General features: G+C 42.9%; 1 protein-coding gene across 1 annotated transcript in view; it reads left to right on the top strand.

Moving 5' to 3' along the window:
- The window catches only part of SFRP1 (secreted frizzled related protein 1), a 48,723-nt gene extending 25,963 nt beyond the window's left edge, over nt 1-22,760 (top strand). The window contains exon 4 of the mRNA XM_055128337.1: nt 19,471-22,760. Within this exon, the coding sequence (XP_054984312.1) occupies nt 19,471-19,793 (323 nt within the window). The 3' untranslated portion in view covers nt 19,794-22,760. The remainder of the gene's footprint in view (nt 1-19,470) is intronic.
- The last annotated feature ends 530 nt before the right edge of the window (nt 22,761-23,290 follow it).

Consider the following 23,290-nt stretch of genomic DNA (forward strand, 5'->3'; position numbering starts at 1 on the left):
GGAAATTCTAGACATGTGTGGCACTCTGTGGGTAGCTGGCATGGGCCTGGCTTCTGGAAGCAGCTGGAACTCTGACAGCAGCTCAAAATATGCCTGTAGTTCTGCTAATTAGCACCTGTTGGGTGGGGGATAATATTGATTTAATTTCTATTGCGGGCATGCTTTGTGAATGGAATGACAGAGAACCAAAAGCTACAATGAAATTAAATGTCTAGAACACCTGAACAGGATTTTAATTGTAAAGCCAAATCTGGGAAAGGTAGATACCAATGTAGGGGACAATCAGCACTTAGAAACTAGGACCTGGAGGGCAGGGGTAGAGGCTGAGTTTTCCAAAGGTCTCTAATGCTGCAGTGAATCACCTAAAGAAGCTCATGTTAAACTTGAAAAAAATTTAGAATTCTACATAAACTATTTGCTGAACTTAAGATACAGTGTGTGCATTCACCAGAGGATGGTTCTTATGAAGAATCCTGCTCAGGGTGATTAAAACACCATGGTTTTTCAAGGTTGTAGACCTTGAGATTTAGTCTTCCTGACTGGCCACATTAGAGTGTTTTCATCTGGGCATATGGAGTGAGTGGGCATATCCTCTGACCACGGCAGCAGTGCACAGCCCCTCCAGCCTCCAATGGCAGTGAGCCAGATGTGCAGGCTTTAATGATTCCACAACACACCTTCACTTTCAATTTGTGACAAAGTAGCACTGTTGTGGGTTTTATAGAATGTCTGTCTATCCACGGAAGACACAAAATGGTATGGTATTTTGCCCCACACCTGACAATTAAGAAGATGCCGTTTCACCTACCAGTGTATCCAAAGCTTTCCCGAGCTTGGCTGTGAGTGGTTCTGGGTGCTGTGATGTGATGGCATGTGTGGTGCTGTTCATCTTCGTCTTCCCCTGTCTATCATGCCGCTTCCCCTCTGCAGCGGCAGTGAGGGCTGCAGACCCCATTTCTCTAGCACATCCAGGGTGGTGTTCCAGCCCCTTGGTTATGACCGAGGAAACGTGTGGGAAGGCGTGTGGTGGGTGTGCTATCTGACCTCTGGGGACTGAAGAGAGGAGCATGGGAGGAAGAACTCGCTCTGGGAATGGGGACTCGGAGAAACAAGCATGTCAGCCTGAGGGCCAGCTCTACTGACCTGTATTAATAAGGGACACAGTTCCTGAGGGAACTGGTGCCTCAGCAGTGCGTTGACCCACGCACTCAGAGTCAGAGCCGTTCTCCTGAGTCCTGGTGTTTTTAAAGACTGTCTTCAGCAGGAAGAGAAACATTATACATGGACAGTGCTGGGCACAGGGCAAAATTCCTACACGCTCTGCAGCTAGAAACTTGGTAACTAGCCAGTGTTCATATTGAATGAGAGATGTGTACTCGGGCGTTGGGGGAGAAACCCCAGAATGCAGTGTGTATACCTGTTTCCTGTTAAGCTGGTCTCTGCTGTACTTTGCATCTTTGCCACCCTCCCAGACTTCACGTGAATCTCCTCTGGGTCTGGGACCAACTGGCAGCAAGGGGGACATGATGCATGAAAACATATGTGTGTGCATGCATGTGTGCATGTATTTGTTTCTTTTTAGTATTTTTCCTGAAGCAAGAGAAGAGTCAGGGGGCGGGGCTATATCCCCCCTAAACTCCCTTGCACCGTGCTTTCCTCTGGGACTTCTGTCCTGTTTCTTGTATGTGCAGCCCCTGATGGGTTTAATTAAAGAGCAGAGAATCCTTGCAGGAGTAGCACATGCAACTGGAGACCAACAGCCCTGCCGCCCCAGACTTGTGCTGAATGATTTGTTCATAGAGAGGAAAGCCTGTGGAGGAGAGAGGGGGCCAGCTCTGAGCTCGGGATGACTGCGACTTGCATGAGTGCTTTAGATTCTTGGCTGCAGCCAAGCCTGTTTCAGGCCAAGACCCACGTCACCTTTGGGAGACCAGAATTCCTCTCTGTGTGATATACGTGCTATACAGCTGGATCCAGGTCTGTTTCCGGTGGGGCTTCCTGGTAAAAGAGGGAGGAATATACGTGTTCTGTGTACTGACTGCGACTTTGTAGTGAAGTTATGAAAGGGGTGGGAAGCTGGCTATGGTGAGCAGGTCTCAGGCTGGCCCTATGTCCCTGCCAAGGTGGCTGTCCTGCTGTTTATATGATCTAGAGAAAGTGGTTTATTTAAAAAAAAAAGAGGCAATTCTGGTGCAGAAAGTTGTATACACACATCAGGTAATCTTAAATGTACACATAGTACACTGGTGGGTAGGGGCAGCTTGAGCTAGCTTCAGAGGGAATCCTCCGAGAGTTTAGGCAAAGGGGTAAAGATGGCATTGTTTGTTTCCTGATTCCTTGGCCTGCTGGTGCCCCGAATCCTCAGGATGTCTTGTGAGGTGAAGAGGGGGGCAGTGAGTCCCAAGAGGAACCCTTCCTTAACCATCCGAGATCTGACAGGAAGCTTGCCAAAGGTGGGAGGGAGACATGGCAGGACCCGAGTTCTACTTATGTTCCAAATAGCCCTCCTCACTGTGCCCCCATTACTGTGTGCCCCTCCCCACCTCACTGTGTGCCCCACCCTGTGTGCCCCTCCCCACCCCCTGTCAGCCCCCCACCTCATATGTGCCCTCCTCCCTGTGTGCTCCCCACCTCCCTGTGTGCCCTCCTCCCTGTGTGCCCCTCCCCTCCCCCCTTTGTGCCCCTCCCCACCTCACTCTGTGTCCCTCCTCACTGACCCTCTCTGGTCTTAGGTTTCCTCCCATCAATTGGGATAAGCTCATAGCAGCGCCCTTATGGTTCCTTCCAGCTCCCTGGCTCTGTGCCCAGTACTCTGTTTCCCCCATCCAGAAATATTGTGTTTCCTGCCATGGAAGGCTTGGCCTCATGGGTTAGGCAGTCTGCTGTAGTCTCTGACCTGGGCACAGGCTGGGAGCTTTGTGAATGAAGAGAGGAGGAGGACTTGGCTCCTTCAGTGCTGTCTCACTGTCACCTCCACCGGCTGTGTCTGGAAGACATGGGACCAGTGTTTGCATCAGGCTAGTTTCTTGTCAGGATGGCTAAATGTCCTGGTGCATATTCCTGTTCTCCTGGTGTAATGACAAACCACTCTTTCTCGAAGAGTTTGGCAGTTCTTTTATAGTCATCCCTCAGTATCCATGGGGAATTTACTTAGGTCCCCAAGGACAAAAATCCATGGATAATCAAGTTTCTTATGGCAAATGGCATTATCTTGGGTGTAGACAGGACCTACCACATTCTCCCTTGTGCTTCAGTCATCTCTAGGTAACCAGGTAAGTGTCCTGCAAGCAAATTGTTATATAGATTTGCTTAGGGAATAATGACAAAGGAAAAAGGGGAGTTCGTGTTCCGTTGCAGACAGTGCCTCCATGCAGGACCTAGATGCCTGGCTGGCATTTTCCATGTGAGGTTGATTGAGTTTGCAGATGTGGAACGTGAGTATGCGGAGGATTGACCATGCTTCTCTAGGGTGAAAAGCTGCTTCCTGAAACTTCAGGTGGTAGCAAGGAATGTTCCTTTTTTGGATAGGTGATCTTACACAAGATTAATTGATGTTTATACCTCCTGGTGTCTATTTTCCCTAGTGTTTTTATGGGACTGGAGTGATGACACAGTGGGTAGGGCATTTGCCTTGCACGCAGCTGACCCGGGTTTGATTCCTCTGACCCTCTAAGGGGGCCCAGCAAGCTACCGAGAGTATACCGACCGCATGGCAGAGCCTGGCAAGCTACCCATGGCGTATTCTATATGCTAAAAACAGTAACAACAAGTCTCACAATGGAGACATTACTGGTGCCCACTTGAGCAAATTGATGAACAGTGGGACTACAGTGCTACAGTGTTTTTCAGAAGCCCTTTCTCCTTGGGCAGTCGAACCTTCCAGAGCAGCAACCCGTTCCTAAGTATGGGGAGATGAACAGTGTAGGTTTTGAATATCTCTGCTCAAATCTTATCCTAAAATGGTTTACTCTTTTGAGAACTTCCTTTACTGATTATAAAATATGTATTTGTTGCACAAAACAGAAAATGGTGAATAGCGTAGTACGTAGATCAGATCTAGTCCAGAGACAGTGACTGTTAAAAGTCTTTGCATATTTTGGCTTATTTCCTCTGCATCATTAACACATTTTTTTCTGCTATTTTTTTCCAGTGGAATTTACTTTTTTTTTTTTTTTTTTTTTTTTTGGGGTCACACCTGGCGATGCACAGGGGTTACTCCTGGCTCTGCACTCAGGAATCACCCCTGGCCGTGCTCAGGGGACCATATGGGATGCTGGGATTCGAACCCGGGTCGGCCGCGTGCAAGGCAAACGCCCTACCCGCTGTGCTATCGCTCCAGCCCCTCCAGTGGAATTTAGAGTGTATATTTCTTTCATCAATAGAACTATTATTTCCACCTCCAGATTTATTTATTTATTTATTATTTTTATTTTTTAATTTTATTTTTTATTGAATCACTGTGAGATACAGTTACAAAGTTTTCATATTTGATCTACCACCAAACCCCCTCATACCCCCCCTCCCACTCCCCCTCTGCCCGTGTGGCAGACATTTTTCACTTTATCTTTCCTTACTTTGATTACATTCAATTTTCAACAGGAATCTCACTATCATTATTTGGAGGTTTTCCTCCAACAGTCAGACATGTTGGATGGCATCAATAGATTGTATGTTTTCATTTTTCAGAAAGCCTCGTTAGCGGCCACACAGTTTGGAGATGTCCCAGTTCCGCATTCCGGAGCCATGTTAGTAGCTGCTCAGTGTCGCCAGGGCTCCATCTGGAGAAGGCGTACCAGCTGTACCTCCTCCGTCTGGCTCCCTGGTGTTGCTGGCCCGGTCTGGGGTCCAGAGCAGTCTCCGGCCTGTGCTGCCGCTTATCGGAACGCCCGGATTCTTCTCTGTTGAATCCAGATTTCTTTAAGAGCAGAGTTTTTGGCTTTTGGTCTTTCAGCATTGATGAGACTACTTGTCACCTAGCTAAGGCACCAACCAAGGTGTGCGTAGTACACTCAGTGCTTTCTAGAAAGACTGTTTGGGAGGTTTTAATGGAGAACACTTTCTGTATGTTGAAGAGAGCAAGTGAACTTGGGTCATGGGGGTTACCTGAGCAGACCCCGCTGGACAGTGTTGCTCACATGGGCCTCTACTGCTCACTGGCCTCTCCTGTGTAGGGTCAGGGACCATGTGAGGCTAACCTTTACTCTCCTGCTAGCATTTGTTTTCCCTCTGATATTATTTGTATTCTGTGATTTATATTGTCTGGGATTAAACTCCCACTCTACATTGACTAGAGGAGAATTACTTGAATCTTTTCGCCTCAGTTTCCTCATCTGCAAGCTGGTAATAGAGGATTTCAAGGATTCATGTATGAATTTCTTAGTCTTTGCCTGGTGAGGCAGTTATTATTATAATAATCACCAAGATCAGTGATTATTAGTCACTCCTGTCTGTGTGAATGCAGAGGTTTGTGCAAGGATTTCCAGTATCCTAGGTAAGGCTCTGAGCTTCAGGACTATGGCATTGCTATTTACATCTCTTATTTATTTCCATGTCCAGCATATGTCCCACTGAGTATTCTGTTGTGTTAGGCCTTATGCTATGCCTGACAGGAGCTCATGGTAGGAACCATACGTGTAAGGGACACTCAGGAGTATTGCTATGTTATGCTGAGCCATGATTCAGACGGGGGAGCTATAAAGGCCAAGTTTGAGTGGGGCTTCAGAGGTTGCAGGAAGATGGCCTCTCCGCAGCAGGAAGCATGGTGGGAAAACATACATTTTTCAGGGAGTGTAGCTTTTGCCCCTAGAGGGATCAACTAAGAGCTGGGCTGTGCCTGCTGCTGGTTCTCGGAGGCTGCACAATTCATAATTTATTCAGGACTGTCCCAGTCAAACACCTAAGACCAGTTCAGGGGCAGGGAACTCTTTAGACCTTACTTCCAGTAGTTCAATGGGACAGCTCAAGGATCAGCTGGACACCATGCGTGGGGGGCCATTGTTCAGGTTGGTCAACTTCTCAGCCAGGAGTGAAGTCCAGTGTTCACCATAAATGTGGACATTGGTGAATCTAAACAGGGTTGCTGAGAGCTGTGAGCAGGAGAGGCAGCAGCTCCCATCGGGAACTGGGGAACTTTCCTTCAAATGAGCTTCTCCATTGAAGTTCAAAGATTGTGTAAAGGAAATAGGAATATTTAGAAAGTGTTTCAGTGCTATAATGGAAATGAAAATTAACTAGCTCAGTGGCTACACCGAGACCTGGAGAAGCAAAGTGATTTATTCAAGATAACCAAGTTATTTTGTATAATTTGTATAACCAGGTTAAAGATGGAGAAGCCTAACTATATCCATTGCTACTGAGTGGAGTCCATCCACTGCTACCGAATTTTAGGGGTGGAACATAGCATTTATGCCCCTAAACTTTTACTTTTTCATTGATTTATAATATTATGAAACTTTAGGGGTTTAAGTTAACACATTTTAAATTGTGTGAAACTTACTATGCCTCCCCATCAATGTTCAGTGCTATTCCACCAGCAAACAACTCTTTACCTCCTTTAATCCTGGCACCATCCCCATTTCGTCTAGTAGCTACTTTAGTTTTCACATAGGCTAGGAATTACAAACACACAGACACACACACATACACATTTACATACATAGTAACACTGTGGCACTGTCATCCTGTTGTTCATCAATTTGCTTGAGCAGGCACCAGTAATGTCTCTATTGATATACATACAAATATGTATATTATACATACATATGTATGCATATATTTGTGCATGTATGTATATATGTGTGTGTTAAGTAGCATGCATTATCATAAATAGCCCAGGTGATTCAGGTGCTGCTAAAGTTTGAGGACCCCTATTCAGTTTCTCAATAGCCAGGCTATCTGTTTCTAAAGCCCACTCCCTGTTTTCCTCAGAAAAGATCATCCCACACTCTAAATTACCATTTAGGCAAACACTGGGGGATGGAATGGAAAACCAGTGACCCCACAGCAGGACAAACTATTTGCTTTGGCAAGTCAGTGCAGACTTGGAGCCAAGATTCAATCAATCCTAATGATTGACTTGGTTTCCAGATTCTCCCATTCCTTGCCTCCTGCTAGGGGTGGGGGAGGAGAGTGGTGGTGCTTACAGGGAGGAAAGACCAAGGATCTTTGTCCAGTGCAGAGGCCCATGTCCCTGCTGCCAGGCGCATGTCTTCACAAATAAAACCATTCCGGGCAGTGCTTGGCTTTAGAGTGGGGTTTTCATTTTGCACCATTAGCTTAAACCAGTGGGGACTGAACACAGTCCATGAAATCAAGCAATTAGGCGGTGGGATTCCGGGTGGCTGACATCGATGACGATGCTGCTGTGCCGCCTGTGTTAGTGTTGGGGAGGGCGCCCTGGAAAGTTGCAAACTCCACTCCTGCCTAAACCCCACCCTTCCCCCACCTCCTCAAGATGTCTGGGGTCCAGTAAAACGGGACAACTTAATTAAATAATTTGCTCCAAACAAGTCACTCAGGAATATTTTATACATCTGCTGATTGTTGTCAAAGAGAAAAAGCAAGCTGCTTTCAATTGTATTTTTTTTTTGTAATGTATGTCTTATAGTCAGTAAATGCATGTAAGTATGCAGCATGTGGTTTGTGGTCAGGGGAGAGAGTCTGAGTTATTGTGATCAAGTGCTAGCTCCTTTCTTTGCTAAAGGAGTTAATGATGCCAAACATGGGCTCATTCTGGGAACAGAGAGGTCTGTTAAGCTGCCACTGCAGGGCCTTTTGTCTTTAGGACTCAATTGAACTTTAATGCCTCAATGCCAGTTCTCCAGGGTGCCCAGACCCCTGTGCTGGAAGTGGCTTGGAAGGAGGCTGCAGCCTTTTCTAGCCTAGCTCTTCTTTTTTAAAATTTATTTTATTTATTTTTTTGTAGTGGGTCCCCGTGAGTAGCCTAGCTCTTCTTACCCTGGGACTTTTTATTAATTCTCATTGCCCAGTAGAGCTTGAGATGCTGCTTTCTGCTTAGGGCGCCTCTCCACCTGGGGGATGTGTAAAAATGGGTCCCCAAAGCAGAAAATTTCCCTTTTTCATAATTGCTTTTTCATGGCCTGCTATGTGACGAGATGTTTTCTAAAGGCTTTAGAGTTCTAAAGGCTCTGTGCGGGCAGACAGCTTTTGCACAATGCCCATCCCGTTCCGAGGAGCTTTTGGATCAGGAAGGGTCCATGGATGGGTAAGGTCACTTTGTGAGAAATCTGCCTATCTCTTCTGAGAAACAGACATTCCAGCTCCTCAGATCATCCATTTGGGATCTGCGCTGTTCTTTGCAAGGCAGAATAATTTAGGGAAAAAGCTAGTAACTAAGGATCAGTGCTGTGGCTGGTGTCTGGAGCAAGATAAACACTTGCTACACCTAATGGAGAATATGTGTCCAAGGATTTCCCATCTATCCCCCAAATCAGCTGTTCATCCTCATTCTCATTAGTCTGAGGACTATGGAACAAAGCAGAGTTTTAGACAGTGATCAAAGGGAAAAGATTGAGTAGAGAAGAGCCCCTCCAACTCTGTGATCTCATCAAGTTACTTTCCTTCTACGCTTCCATTGACTAGGTTTATGTTGCCAATGTTCCATGTAACTAACCCAAATCCTATGTATGGTGATATTAACCAGGCTTATTGGCTTATCAGTAACACAACTATTTGATAATTATGTTTTATACCTAAAACTAATACATTGTGTCAGTTATATCTTAGACAGTTAACTTTTTTCTTTCCTTTTGGGCTACATTCATTGAGATGAAGATTATTGGTGGCTTCTAAGGGGAGGCGTTACTTCAACCAGTGCTTAGGGGACCAGATTTTGAACCTGAGATCCTCCTTGTAAAACACACAGTCTGGCCCTTTAAGCCATCTCCTTGACCCATAATTAACTTTTTATTCTAAAAATAATGGGGATTGACTAGATCTGTAGATCACAGCCTTCTCATCAAAAGCAATGATAAAAGCAAATTCTTATTCAAACAAGACCCTTAAAATGTCCTAACTAAAGCTAAGAAGCTCTAGTATATAGGAAAGTGAAGGACTTGAAATGTATTTCACATTTTGGGATTAATTTATATTTTATGTACATTTATTTAGTGACTGGGATCAAACCCAGGAGCTTACACATGCAAGACTGGCAGTCTACCACTGAGTGACATCCCGAATCTGTACTATGTGCTTAAAAGCTTGAGGTTCTTGCTTTAAGATTTAAAATCACTTTTAAAAGTCAGATAGTAATAAATGACCATAGTCCTCTGCACCATGCCATTTCACTGCTAATTCCTACAACTCAGGGGTAAAACTTTCAGCTATTTTATCTATTTCTTATGCTAGAAAAACAAAGTAAATAAATAACATACTTATAGTTTGATTTTTTGACAAATTTGGGCATTAAATTTCTATTACTAAAGATAAGTACTTATCTATTTTACACCATTTTCAAACTTTGTATTCTTTGCAACACAGTTATATTACACTTTGGGTTACATGAATACTTAGGGTTAGAGAGATAGCAAAGTGAGCTTGAGTGCATGTTTTATATGCAGGAGGCCATATTCCATATTGGATATGGCATGGTTCCCTGAGCACCGAGCTGGGAGTAGTCCCTTGAGCACCATTAAGTGTGACTCATGGCTCAAAAAACAAAGATTGAGTATTCAGTATTTATTCTAATCATTAATACACTTATTTGTTTTCTTTGATATTATGATTGTGTCATTTTATTTTTCCAGTTTCTTATTTCCATATTACAAAATAAGGAACCTTCCTGCAGATTTTAATCAAGTAGAATACTCTTATTTCACTCTGGAAATCTAGCCACTCAAAGATGTTCATTGCCTTATAATCTTTTTTGTTTGTTTGTTTTTGGGTCACACCCGGCAATGCACAGGGGTTACTCCTGGCTCTTCACTCAGGAATTACCCCTGGCGGTGCTCAGGGGACCATATGGGATGCTGGGATTAGAACCCAGGTCGGCCACGTGCAAGGCAAACGCCCTACCTGCTGTGCTATCGCTCCAGCCCCGCCTTATAATCTTTTTTGTACTGTTGTTCTTCATTTTTTTTAGGGCACACATGGAGGTTTCTAACAAGAGATACCTTGGGAGATCTTTTTAGTTCTTTCTTTAACCCTTTAATGTCTGAGGTTATCTTTATTTTCTTTTCACACACTGATTGTTTGTCTTGGCTCAGTATTGAAAATGGAAATTTTCTTTTTTGGAGGGATGTGGGCCACTTTGGGCAATACTTAGGGGGTTCCTCCTGACTCTGCATTCAGGAATCAGTCTTGGCAGTGCTTGGGAAACCATATGGGATGCCAGGAATCAAACCCATGTCAGTCACATGCAAGGCAAGGGTCCTCTCCACTGTACTGTTGCTTTGGCACCAGAATGTGTGAATTTTAAAAGCATTTAAAACATAATTATCCGCCAGCTTCTGTGTTGCTGCTGATAAATTTGATGTGTTCTGATGCCTAATTCTTTGTATTAAATTCACGCTCCCTGTTTCTTTCCCTGCAGTGGTCCCAAGCCCCTTGCCCCAGTTGTGGACTGGTGCTGGTTCACAGGTGTGGAAGAGTTCAAAACCAGCAATTTGTAGTGGTGATTGCATCTGCCTGTCTAATAGGGGACATGCACACATTCGCTGGTCTGCAGATGTGAAATGGTTGAAAAGCAGTGCTCCTGGAGGAGAAGAATGTTCTTTTTAATCCCCGTTACTTCTAAATTTTATGATTCATTGAGTTAGGCCATCAAAGTTTCTCATTTATGGATTTTTTTCCTTGTATAATGTCTTTGATGTTTTCTTCCATGTCTTTCATGATAAAGCTTTCTTGATTTTCTCGATTCATTATCATGCCTTTTACTCAGATGTTAAAACTCCAGAGTTGATTCCCTACCTATTTTTTTTCATCTCTGATATTTTGTTCATTTTCCTAGATATTTCTTCAATCTTTTCTTATAAAAAAAAGTTCTTTAAGAACTTTTCTTAAAGTTCTTACTTTGTGCTTTTATTTGCGTGCTTGTATTTAAATGCTTTTCAAATTTTCTGTTCTCTGGATTTTCTCTGCTGTTCTTGTTTTAGAAATCATTATATTATCTAATTTTATCTTTTAGAAAAATCTTTGTGTTCTCTCCCATTGTCTCTGTTAACTCCATTTTAGGGGGCTGTTATTTGCATACTTTAGTCATCATTGTTTTTCACATTCAGAGGGCTTAAATATCTGCTGATTATTGGCTATCCATTTAAATTTAAGTAAAAAGCACTAAGTCAGAAATGTTTGTGCATATATCTGACCTGTGATTTGCTGGATTTTGGAGAGAGAAAGACAGAGAGAGAGAGAGAGAGAGAGAGAGAGAGAGAGAGAGAGAGAGGGAAAGAGAGAAAAAGAGAGAAAGGGAGAGGGAGAGAGAGGGAGAAAGGGAGAGGGAGAGAGAGAGGGAGGGAGAGAGAGAGGGAGAGAGAGGGAGAGAGAGAGTGTGTGAGTTAGTGAGTCCCTAGGGGAGCTACAATGATAGTAGAGTGATCACCTTGCATGCAGTCAACCTGACAACCTGGGTTCTGTTCCTTACAGCCAGCATCTTATATGGTTTCCTGAGCCCCATCAGAAGTGAACCAGGAGTTCAGAGCCAAGAGTAAGCCCTGAGGACTTCTGGGTGTGGCTCCCCCAATTAAAACAACAATAGCAGCAACAACAAAAATCCCTTCAACCCTCTGGGTTGAGGATATAAATTAGCATTCTCATAGTTTTCCAGGCAAACTTTCACCTTATTCTTAGGGAGCTAGTGCAGCCTCTCACAGCCTTATCCTCTAAGGATGTTGTGTCTCCAAGTCCCCAGCTGCTGTAAAGAACAGTCATCAGTATTTATGGTCCCTACTGTTGCATTAAACATCCTTATACAGACTTTTTTTTTAAACCAATACTCATATTGGTTAAAATATGAGTAATGGCACTCAGAAGAACCCAGTGGTCCAAAGGCCTGAGAGTTTGGATTCTGCTGTTCCCACCTGCTTGCGTCTGATTGACATTCCTATCTTTAGTCAAGGAGGTTCCAACTTTTCTTCTCCTGGTCAACCAGGCTCCACATCCATTTGCTTTCTAGTATACAACCTAGTTTCTTATTTCCCTTACCATTTCCTTGTATATGTCTATAATGTTGTTGTTTTTTTTTTTTAAAAAAAGCATATTTTTTTTAACTGACTTCAGGGAAAAGTGGAAGCGATATATCTGGTTAGAAATGGCCAGTGGAACATTCTGGAAAGTTGGTGGTTGGCAGTGTCATCTGATTTCTCTCCCTTACTATTCTGTTGGCTTTTAATTATCTGAAATTCACTTTTGCTCCTTTGGAGGATGAATTGTTCCAAGTCATCAGTGGCCTCTTGTTACCTGTCAAGTAATTTAGTCTCATATTCATTTAAAATTTTTTTTTCTATACTCCACACTATTATTATAGTTTAGATAACCACGTTACAATATATTAACATTTATGGTTCTTGAATTCTTCAGAATCTGAGACAGAGAAGCTTTTACTCCATTTCAAATAGCTTTTTCTGTGCTTTTTGAGACACGGGACAGTTTAATTTTTCATTTGGACCTTTGATAGATTTCATAATGATCTTTTCTTCTAACCAGTGAAAATTTTCCTTGTGATCACTTTTCTTTTTTTTTTTTGTGCTTTGCTCTGCATTTTAATTATTATCTATAATCAGAAGAGTCACTGTTTTAATTCTGTTCCCCTTATTCGTAGCAGATCTATCTTACAGTCCTACTGGCTGTTGATCAATGGTTGCTTTGGCCAGCACACACTGCCTAATGGAAGCAAATTAATATATGGGGATCACAAGGAAAAGATGATTTTGAGGGGAATATAGGCTTATGGTGGCTGTAGAGTTTCAAGTATCCGTTTCAGCTACAGAAGTATGGTCAGATTGCAGGCAGCTACCAAGGGAGTTTATTTAATTTGTGAGAATTGCAATAACATGGTGTGTTATGGTTTGACAGTGAGTATAATTAATTTTTGAGTAAATACCATGGTTTGTTATAGTTTGACCGAGATTATAATGAAACTTTATGGACCTGCTTGAATAAAGGCTCTGAGTCTGTATTCTTGCTGGCAGTGACCATCACAGTGAGAGGTAGAAATAATACTCTGGACTTGAGGGATGTTGAATTGTTGTTAAAAACAAAAGTAGGAAAATCAGTTGTCTTGTTTATTGCTTTGTTTTTGGTTCATAGTCAAAACAGGTCTCAGTTGTAGGTCACTGAGATCAAGGTCCTACAGCGGCTGTAGCATTGCGAGGAAGGGAGACAGGCAACTGACGAGGGATGTTGAGGCAGAAGTCAAGATGTGTGCCAGTACCCAGAGGAGCTTTGGTGGATACTCCGCAGGGGCCTGCAGTGGAGTGTTGCAGAGCAGCCAGGCTGTTCTCTGCTTCACAGGGGCTTCAGACCTGACCGTGCTCACATGCTTAGTGCTCAGGACACCAGGTACTAGGTTTAGCTGCTGCCTTCAAGGCCTTCTCCTCCCTGTCCACTCCCTTCATTTGCATCACAGACTGGGAATCTGGCCCATGGGCAAAGTCCCTGGGGCCTATCTGCTGTCAGCTGGATGCTGGGGGAGGCTGTGGTGATTCTTCCAAGTTGCTCCTGGGACAAACCCCACCCTGATTCCTGCAGCCCCTAGATGTAGCATGGTGGGGGGTTGCTCCCAGATCTACAAGGCACAGGGAGATCAACCTCAAAGGGCTAATCGCCTATCCAAACATTGTTGGTAATCTGCATCCCTAAAATAAACCCCTGAAAGATGGAAAGATGTTAGTAATTTCTGGCCATATGTGCCTCCTCCTTCCCTACTCTCTCCACCTCAAAAAAGAAAGTGAGCCAAATGGCAAGAAGTAAGGAATCTAATGCATAACACATTTCCATCATTTGAGGTCCCTCACCCCTCACTGTCTCCCCGCCCCCCGCCCCCTTCACCTATGTAAACTAAATTCCTTTACACGGTCATGGCAAAGGAACATTAATTTTTGATTTGAGTTGTGATTAAATGCAATACCATCAAAGAGTAAAATAGTTTCCACTGAAACAATATCACTTTAAACAGATCCATGATATCGAAGGAAAGAGTGAGGTCTTTGAGGTTGGGTTTGGGTTCTAATCTTTATCTTAACTTACAAACTATGGTCTTATGTTATCATTACTTAACCTGATTTGGAGTAAATAATAGCGATGTTTTCTTGACATGGTTGCTGTGAGCATTCTTGGAGCCATGCGCAGAGCACAGATGCAGCATTCTTATACAAAGCCCACGAGAGAGGGTTCTCAAGGGTACTGGCTTGATTCTCCGAGGAAAAAGAGGTCGTCCACAATGGCCCTGGTCCACGCTGTCTTCTGGTGATAAATTGATTGCTCTCCTAGTAATAATACTTGCTTTTCCACCTCAGACTTTGGGAAGTAGTTTGACATTTATCCTCACCTCAGGGATTCTTCTTGGATGGTCTTGGTAAAGGAGAAGAGTTGTTTTTCCCGGCTTACCTCCATGCAATACTCTTTTCTGCCTGTCTTTGACAAGTGATTTTTCCTAGCCATTTTTACTCTGTTTTGCAGAGGGAGGCAGTGACAGAGACTTCACTTGGCTTTGGCCTGGGCAGTGAGTCTTCTCTTGCTGTTCCATCACATACCCATAGAACTTTTCTCACTTGGTGAGATACAGACTGGAACCAGTGAAGTTTTGTCTCAGATGATCCACCCAGGCACAGCCCAGTGTGGCCCAGCCTGGCCCCTCCCTTCCCAGATTATGCTCAGGACTTATTCCTGACTTTTTTGCCCAGGGGTCAGTCCTGGAGGGGTTTGGAGATCATACATAGGTAATGCTACTAATCAAACCCGGCTGCATGCAAGGCGAGCACCCTACCCGCTGTTCTGTCTCTCTGGTCCTACTCTCTCTTTTCTGCAAGTCTTTCCCTACCAACTTGCTTATCTTACTATTCCCTGTCTACATTGGTGGTAAGAGTCAAACAATTAGAAGTATTGGGGCCGGAGCTATAGTACAGCAGGTAGGGCGTTCACCTTGCACATGGCCAACTGAGTTCCATCCCTGGCATCCCGTATGGTCTCCGAAGCACCAGCAGGAGTAATTCCTGAGTGAAGAGCCAGGAGTAACCCCTGAGCACCCCTGGATGCTGGGTATGACCCTCCAAAAAAAAAATCAAAATCAAAACAATCAGAAGTGTTGAAAAAAGCTGGATCCTGGTGACGGGATGTTAAAGAAACTCATTTTGAAGCTGCGCTCAAACTTCCTCCCTTGGGCTGGACCACTAAGGGGTCAGTGTGACCTCTAACCTAGAGCAGTCTGCTTCTTTGTGCCCAGTTTTTGAACTCACCTTTGGGAGTAAAGCACTGCTTAAGGGGTACCAGGCCTAGGGTATCATATTATGTTAATTCCATATTGATATGGAATTAATATGCTTCAGCATCTGGAATTATTAAAAAAATTTTTTGTAACTAATTAAAAATACTATTAACGGTAGGGTTTCATACATTCAGCATTCTAACCCCACCCCCTCCACCAGTGCTCACCCCCACCCCAACCTCCACCCCCGCCCCAATCTCATGTACCCTCCTCCCTTAGCCAGCTCCTTTGCCCTTATGTAGATCAGGTCTCAAGTTCTTTCATCTTTGGCCATTTGTTACTTACTATGCTTCTTACTGTGTTTGGTACTTACTATGCTATATTTACTATATTACTTACTGTATTTGTTACTTACTATGCTTCTTGTAAGTAACTTCTTGTAAGCTGGAGTGATAGCACAGCTGGTAGGGAATTCACCTTGCACGCCGACCCAGGTTCAATTCCTCCGCCCCTCTTGGAGAATCCGGCAAGCTACTGAGAGTATCCTGCCTGCACGGCAGAGCCTGGCAAGCTACCCATGGCGTATCCAATATACCAAAAAACAGTAACAATGAGTCTCACAATGGAGGGAGATGTTACTGGTGCCCACTTGAGCAAATCGATGAGCAACGGAATGACAGTGACAGTGACTATGCTTCTTACTGTGGCCTTACTATGCTTCTTTATATACCATACATGGGAGCCATCATTCTGTATCTGTCCTTTTCCTTCTAGATGACTTAGTGTGATACCCTCCACTTCCATCTATAGAGCTGTGAATTGCTTAATTTTATTCTCATAACTGAGTAGTATTCCATTATGTATATACACCAGAGTTTCTTTAGCCAGTCATCTATTCTTTGACACTTGAGTTCTTTCCAGATTTTGACTATTGTGAGTACTGCAATGATCATAGCACAAATGTCTTTCAGAGAAGAATTTTTGGGCCCATGAAATTGATGCTGAGAGGTAGAATTGCTGCATCATATGGAAGCTGAATTATTAGTTATTGAGGATTGTCTTTACTGTTTTCCAAAAATGTTGAACTAACCCTACCAGCAGTAGATAAAGGTTCCTTTCCCCCCACATCCCCTCCAATTCTGCTTGTTTTAGTCCTTTTTGATGTGTGCTGAACTCTTTTTGTAAAGAAAAGAAAACATAATGTACTGAAAGTTAATTTACTGACTTTGACACATTCATTTAATTTTTTTATAGAATATTTTCCCCTCCTTTTTATATTTGGGGTCACTGAGGGTGTGTTTTCTAGCAGCTAATCATTAACTAATAAAACCTTCACAAACGCAGCTTTTCTTTCTCTAAAATAGCCCCATCCAACAGGATTTTACCTTTTACCATTTTTCTAAGTCAAATCACTTAGAAATTTCAGTGAAACTGAGAAAGTGTTCTGAACTCTTCTCCTTACTTTCTTGGTCTGTTGACTCAGTCACTTGTTTAGGGTTCATTCCATGGTTGCAAAGAGCTTTGCTGCCATGGAATCAGTATGAAGAGCATGGTGATCCAAAGTGCGCTTGCAGACACAGAGATCAGTGATTTATGGTAAATAAACTTAACCCCTTATATCTGGGTTGTTGTACCTTCCTCATGGTCTTGTTAAGTTTAATGGAAAACATGCATTGAAATTGCATAGAACACTTCCCTGCTTACAATAGACTTTCACAATTGTTAGCTACTCATTTTTCTTAGATTCAGAGCTGCTTTTACTTTTCTCATGAATTGTTGGTAGTTTTAAGGGGCTTTTTTAGGTGTGCTCGATAATTTTGAATGAGTTATTTATAGGATGTACACATGGCCTGGATCCTGGCCTCTAGAAAGTAATTTTCAGCTCTCTTGTAACTTCCTGGGGTGGCTATTTAGAGACTTGCTCATAGGACCTCCATGTGATCAGTGCGCTTAGAGCTTATCGGCTGTTTCTGTGTCAATTTCTCTTCAAAAGGCCCCATGTTCCCAGTAGCAAACTATCTAGACTGCATTGTTAAAACAGTAATATTAATCCAGGGTCTGTAGAGACAAAGAAAGGAGAAGGCAGGGTTGGTGGTCACGCTGGGTTCTTCTACAGAATTGAACTAAAAATCGAAACAGCCCAGGGACCTTGTAAGACTTGAGGAAAGACCATCACCTACATCCCCCACTCAGGATTTTACCAGGATTCCTCTCCTTTGACAGGACTCAGGCAGAGGTCTATTCTGAGAGGGCCTACTCAGTAGATAAAATATAAGTAATATAAGTGACAGCATTAGTACTCGAGGAGAGGTTGACAGAACATCAGCAATTTGTGCTGTCAAGACTTCTCAGAGGCACACTGGATAAGACTCTAATTTCCCTGGTGTTAAAGTGGAATAGTGATATTCAGTGTCCTTGAATGTGACACTTTGGTTTTTAGATCACACCCGGTAGTGTTCAGAGTTTATTCCTTGCTCTGGGATCAGGAATCACTCCAGGATTCCACTTGGGGAACCTTATGGAGTGCTAGATATTGAACTCAGGTTGGCTATGGGCAAGACAAGCACTCTACCTGCTGTCCAATTGCTCCAACCTGACCAGGACATTTTGAAGAACCCTAAATTTCCCTTGTTTAACGCCCAAACATGGATACTGTCTGCCTTGTTTACAGGACTTAACTTTTAAGGAATATGTTGCACTATAGCACTGTCGTCCTGTTGTTCATTGATTTGCTTAAGCGGGCACCAGTAACATCTCCACTGTGAGACTTGTTACTGTTTTTGGCATATCAAATATGCCATGGGGAGCTTGCCAGGCTCTGCCGTGCGGGCAGGATACTCTTTGTAGCTTACAGCACTTTCCGAGAGGGATAGAGGAATTGAACCCATGTCGGTCTCATGCAAGGCAAATGCCCTACCTGCTGTGCTATCACTATAAATAAGGAATATGGGGTCCTTTTAATGTTAAAAGATAAATCAATAACACTTGGGACTGGAGCAATACACAGCGGGTAGGGCATTTGCCTTGCACATAGGCCGACCTGGGTTCGATTCCCAGCATCCCATATGGTCCCCTGAGTACCCCAGGAGTAATTTCTGAGTGCAGAGCCAGGAGTAACCCATGAGCATCACCAGGTGTGACCCAAAAAAGAAAAAAAACATAAGTATATTTTTCTCTTCCTTTCTTTCCTTCACCTTCCCTTCTTCTCTCCCCCCTCCCTTCCTCCCTCCTTCCCTTCCTCTTTCTTTCTTTCTTTCTTTCTTTCTTTCTTTCTTTCTTTCTTTCTTTCTTTCTTTCTTTCTTTCTTTCTTTCTTTCTTTCTTTCTTTCTTTCTTTCTCTTTCTTTTTCTTTCTCTTTCTCTCTTTCTCTCTCTCTTTCTCTTTCTTTCTCTCTTTCTTTCTCTTTTTCTCTCTCTCTCTTTCTTTCTTTCTTTCTTTCTTTCTTTCTTTCTTTCTTTCTTTCTTTCTTTCTTTCTTTCTTTTCTTACTCTCTTCCTTCCTTCCTTCCCTCCCTTCCTCCCTCCCTCCCTCCCTTCCTCCCTCCCTCCCTCCCTCCCTCCCTCCCTCCCTCCCTTCCTCCCTCCCTCCCTCCCTCCCTCCCTCCCTCCCTCCCTCCCTTCCTTCCTTCCTTCCTTCCTTCCTTCCTTCCTTCCTTCCTTCCTTCCTTTCTTCCTTCCTTTCTTCCTTCCTTCCTCCCTCCCTCCCTCTTTTTAAATGTGCTATAATACTGGAGTACATGGAGCATATTGGAGCCCCTTCTCTTAACTCACTGTATATTGTGTCAGTGAATTGTAAAAAGAAATATATATACAATTAGATTTTGAAAGTTAATTTAAGGATCTCATGGTTTCCTATGACAACTCTTGAACTATCACTGAATACCACAAATTAGGGGGGTGCTATCAGTGCATAAAGATCAACCTAGACCTTGGTTCTTATCTGCAGTCTCCCTCTTCAACCTGCTATTTGTCTTTCATTTTAACCATCTCTGAAGCCATCCATTTGGGTTATTGTTTTAGATTAAAGATATGTTCTAAAATGCTTTCTCTCCCCCTTCTCTCCTTCTCCCATTCTGCCCTTACCCACTCTAGCACTGAGAATGAAAATCAAAGAAGTGAAAAAAGAAAACGGTGACAAAAAGATTGTCCCGAAGAAGAAGAAGCCCCTGAAGCTGGGACCCATAAAGAAGAAGGAGCTGAAGAAGCTTGTCCTGTACTTAAAGAATGGGGCAGACTGCCCCTGCCACCAGCTGGACAACCTCAGCCATCACTTCCTCATCATGGGCCGAAAGGTGAAGAATCAGTACTTGCTGACAGCAATCCACAAGTGGGATAAAAAAAACAAGGAATTCAAAAACTTCATGAAGAAGATGAAAAATCATGAATGCCCCACTTTTCAGTCAGTCTTTAAGTGATTCTCAGGGGTAGGGTGGGGAGGGAGCCATGGACCGGGTGAAGGGTGGGGCTGAGCAGACCACCCAGAACCAGGGAGGGTCCCACTCACTGTCCTCCCTCTGGTGTAGCACAGTGGTCCATTGGCTTTATTCCTGCAGCATCCCTCTCCGTTCCCTCCACAGCCATGCTCCATATACCAGTGTAGCTGATATTTAAAGCCGCATGCCCAGGTAAGGAAAGCAGTTAGATTAGGAACCCATTAAGATAATGTGGATCAGCACAATGCTGAGAGCAAACACCATTTTAGTATGAGACACAGGCACTATGTCCATCTTTTTTGCCAGTAAAAACCGAGGTTGATCCAAAAGTGAGGGACAGCAGCAGAGTCAATTCTGCAACTTTCTTTGTCATTACAAATTGTGGCTCTATGCCTTTGAAATAGAAAACTCAAACTATTAGTAGGACATGTCACTTCAGTGCCAGAGTATGTAACTTCCACTCATCCACTCATCTTTAGATGGAAACAGATGCCCACCACACTTAGAACACAGCATCGTTTCTGAAAGTGGTAGGTCAGGGCAGGAGCACAAGCATCATGGTGGAAGCTGAGAAAGCTCAGGCCTGCTCATCACTTGCATGCAGGTGTCCTCAGTGTGATTCAGCCAGGCCTTGAGGGCACAGGAGCACAACTGGTGTCTGCTTCCGTGCATGATTTCACCTTGACATGTGTATGGTGGCACATTCCTGTTGCCCTGTGAGGAAAAGAAAACCCCAGGGCATGCAAGAGATAATGGTTTTCAGAACAAAAAGACAGTGTTCAGTGGCTTCCATAAAAAATTGTTAAAAAAGGAAAATAAGAACAGGATAGCAAGTTGCTTGTCAGGTTAAGTAGTAATTGGCTAAAGAGATTGTTCTAATTTCATCTGCTCTTTTCATGTACATGTTTTGAAAAAGTACAAGAAACCTACTTTCCTTAAAAAGCCAAAAAACAAATGTCTGCATTGATCTTCTGAAGGGTTCTCTTGGTTACAGTTGTTGATTCTGAACAGTGCACACCCTTGAGTGGCATTTGCCGGGGTGTGGTATAGCCTGGTAGTATAGACACACAGTCCCACTTCCTGAGGGGTTCTGGGTTGCTCTGAACCCAAAGCATCACCATCGGAAACTCACAGTGCTTCCATTCTTGTCTTTCCTGTAGAGAAATAAATTCCTTAAACTTGACTATCAATAGATCAAAGAAATTTGGAAGGTGAAAAACAAGTTTTCCTATCCAAGGGAGAGTTTTAAAGGCAAAATCATCTCCAAAGTTTTTCCTAAAGTGCTGTTTGTCTAAGACCTGATGTTTAATAAATGTTGTTTACTAACCCATACACTAAAGTAACTTTACTCTTTTTGTTCAGTGTATGGAAATATAAAATAATCAATGTTAATCGCATCCCCTTCAGGCTGATTCTTAGTTCTCTGGAAGCTGAGGTGAGGCTGGATATGTCACCTGTTTCGTAACTCTGGCTTAATGCACAAAAATCAAAGCATCTGTTAACATCTGAAGGTTCCAGTCATAAAATCAGCTGCCACCTTCATTCCCTGCAGAGGGCTTGTCCTGTACAATTCATCTCTTACAATTAGTAATTCCATCATTTTAACACTAATTTTCTCTCTGATCTTCAGTCATAAAGTATTGGGGAACTTAAGTGATTTGCTTATAATTGTGAATGATTTTTTAAAACTATGTATGTATATTGTTAATTAGAAAGATTCTACTTTCCTATTGTCAGTTGAAATTCAGGGCAATTTCCTGAGTTCATGGATTTGGTCTTAGTTTTGGTTGATTAACTGGAGTGCAGTGCTGTATGTGTCTGCTTGTTTTGGCAGTGTGTCATGCAAGAAGGCCCCCTGTTTAAATAGAGACCTCAAGGGAGGGGGATTTGTTCAGTATTGGCAGTTAATGTAGCAAGAATGTGGAAAAATAGTGACCATGCTATGCAACTCTAAATGGGAATTCTTGGGAAGTGACATTTTCAGAAAGAGTTAAAAAGAAATTGCAAATGTGAATTGCAGCTACAGGCTTTATCCCAAGTACAAACTCCTTGGATTTGGACTATCACACAATGATGAGATAAGTATATTGATGAGACACACACCATCTAGTCTCTACACATTAGCGATTTCATGGCACAAGGGAGCAGCAGCCCACAGGTACATTATTACAAATCTTTGTTTTCCTCAGCAAATGATGTTTAAAAAAAACAATGAGCACTCATTGGTGACTGGTTTATAAAAAAAAACTCTTTTTTTGTGATTGGACAATTATGGCTAATGCAAAGATTTTTAAATAATTCTCCTGGGTAGAATCCTATGAGATAGAACTCAGCTAAATATTTGAAGTGTATTAGTAGTTATCTTAGAAGATAGAAAGTAAGGTGAGGAGTTCAAGAACATTTATTTTTAGAGTCTTCTAGTGTAATACTTGACTTGTGGTTTCTGTTAATTTAGAAGTCAGGACCTCCTAAAGCAGAATCCAGTCTGAGTACCAGTTTTTATTTTGATCTGTAATTATGGAAACCCCATTGCCCAAATCTCAAATCTTTTTTTTCTCATCAGACTGCACATAGTCTAGTTGCTTGTAACTGCATTGATATGGTGGACTCAGATGATCTGTTTTAGAAGTGCTCCTTAGGCTACTACCATGGACTAACATATTGACCCTTTTGACCTATCACCAGCAGATACACAGGATCTGAATGAAAGTCCCCTTTCCTCTAGCTCCTTCATGTAGCTCCTCTTTTAGAGTCTAAATCTTTTACAAAAGCTTTGAATACTGTGAAAATGTTTTACATTCCATTTCATTTGTGTTGTTTTTTTAACTGCATTTTACCAGATGTTTTGATGTTATCACTTATGTTAATAGTAATTCCTGTATGTGTTCATTTTATTTCATGCTTTTCCTGCCATGTATCAATATTCACTTGACTAAAATGACTCAATTAATCAATGATAATGTGAGTTGTGACTTTTTTCTCCCAATGATACATCACTCACCCCCTTACACTATACATGTATGACCCATGCCCTCCCTGCCCTGCCTTGAGTTTATACAGTGATGTTTCCTGGTACCAGCTCCAGTGGACTGGAAGTGCCTGGGAGGCACCTCAGGCTCCCTTTGCTTCATCCCACATTGCCATCTGTTCCATGAATGCTTCCAGAAGGGTTTCTCCTGGCTGTGTGCACTTCAGATCAGAGAGAAGGTTACATACTTGCTCTACAAGAATGTAGCTCTCGTCTCTGCCTGAGTTTCTTTTCCATGATTTTGGTTTCAGATGCTCTTTCCCCTCTGGTCAATTCAATAAAATTACCAGCTAAATTTGAAAATTCTTTGGCATCTGGAGCCTTAGACCCACACAAGAAGACCATGTCCAGCTCTTTAATTTAAAAATGAAGAAGCTAAGATGTAGAGAGGCGAGGCTATTCCAGTGAATCGGGGCTTCCAGGTCACCGGTGTTGCTGAAACTACAATCTA

The sequence above is a fragment of the Sorex araneus genome, chromosome 1 (assembly GCF_027595985.1).
Source record: "Sorex araneus isolate mSorAra2 chromosome 1, mSorAra2.pri, whole genome shotgun sequence".
NCBI lineage: Eukaryota > Metazoa > Chordata > Mammalia > Eulipotyphla > Soricidae > Sorex > Sorex araneus.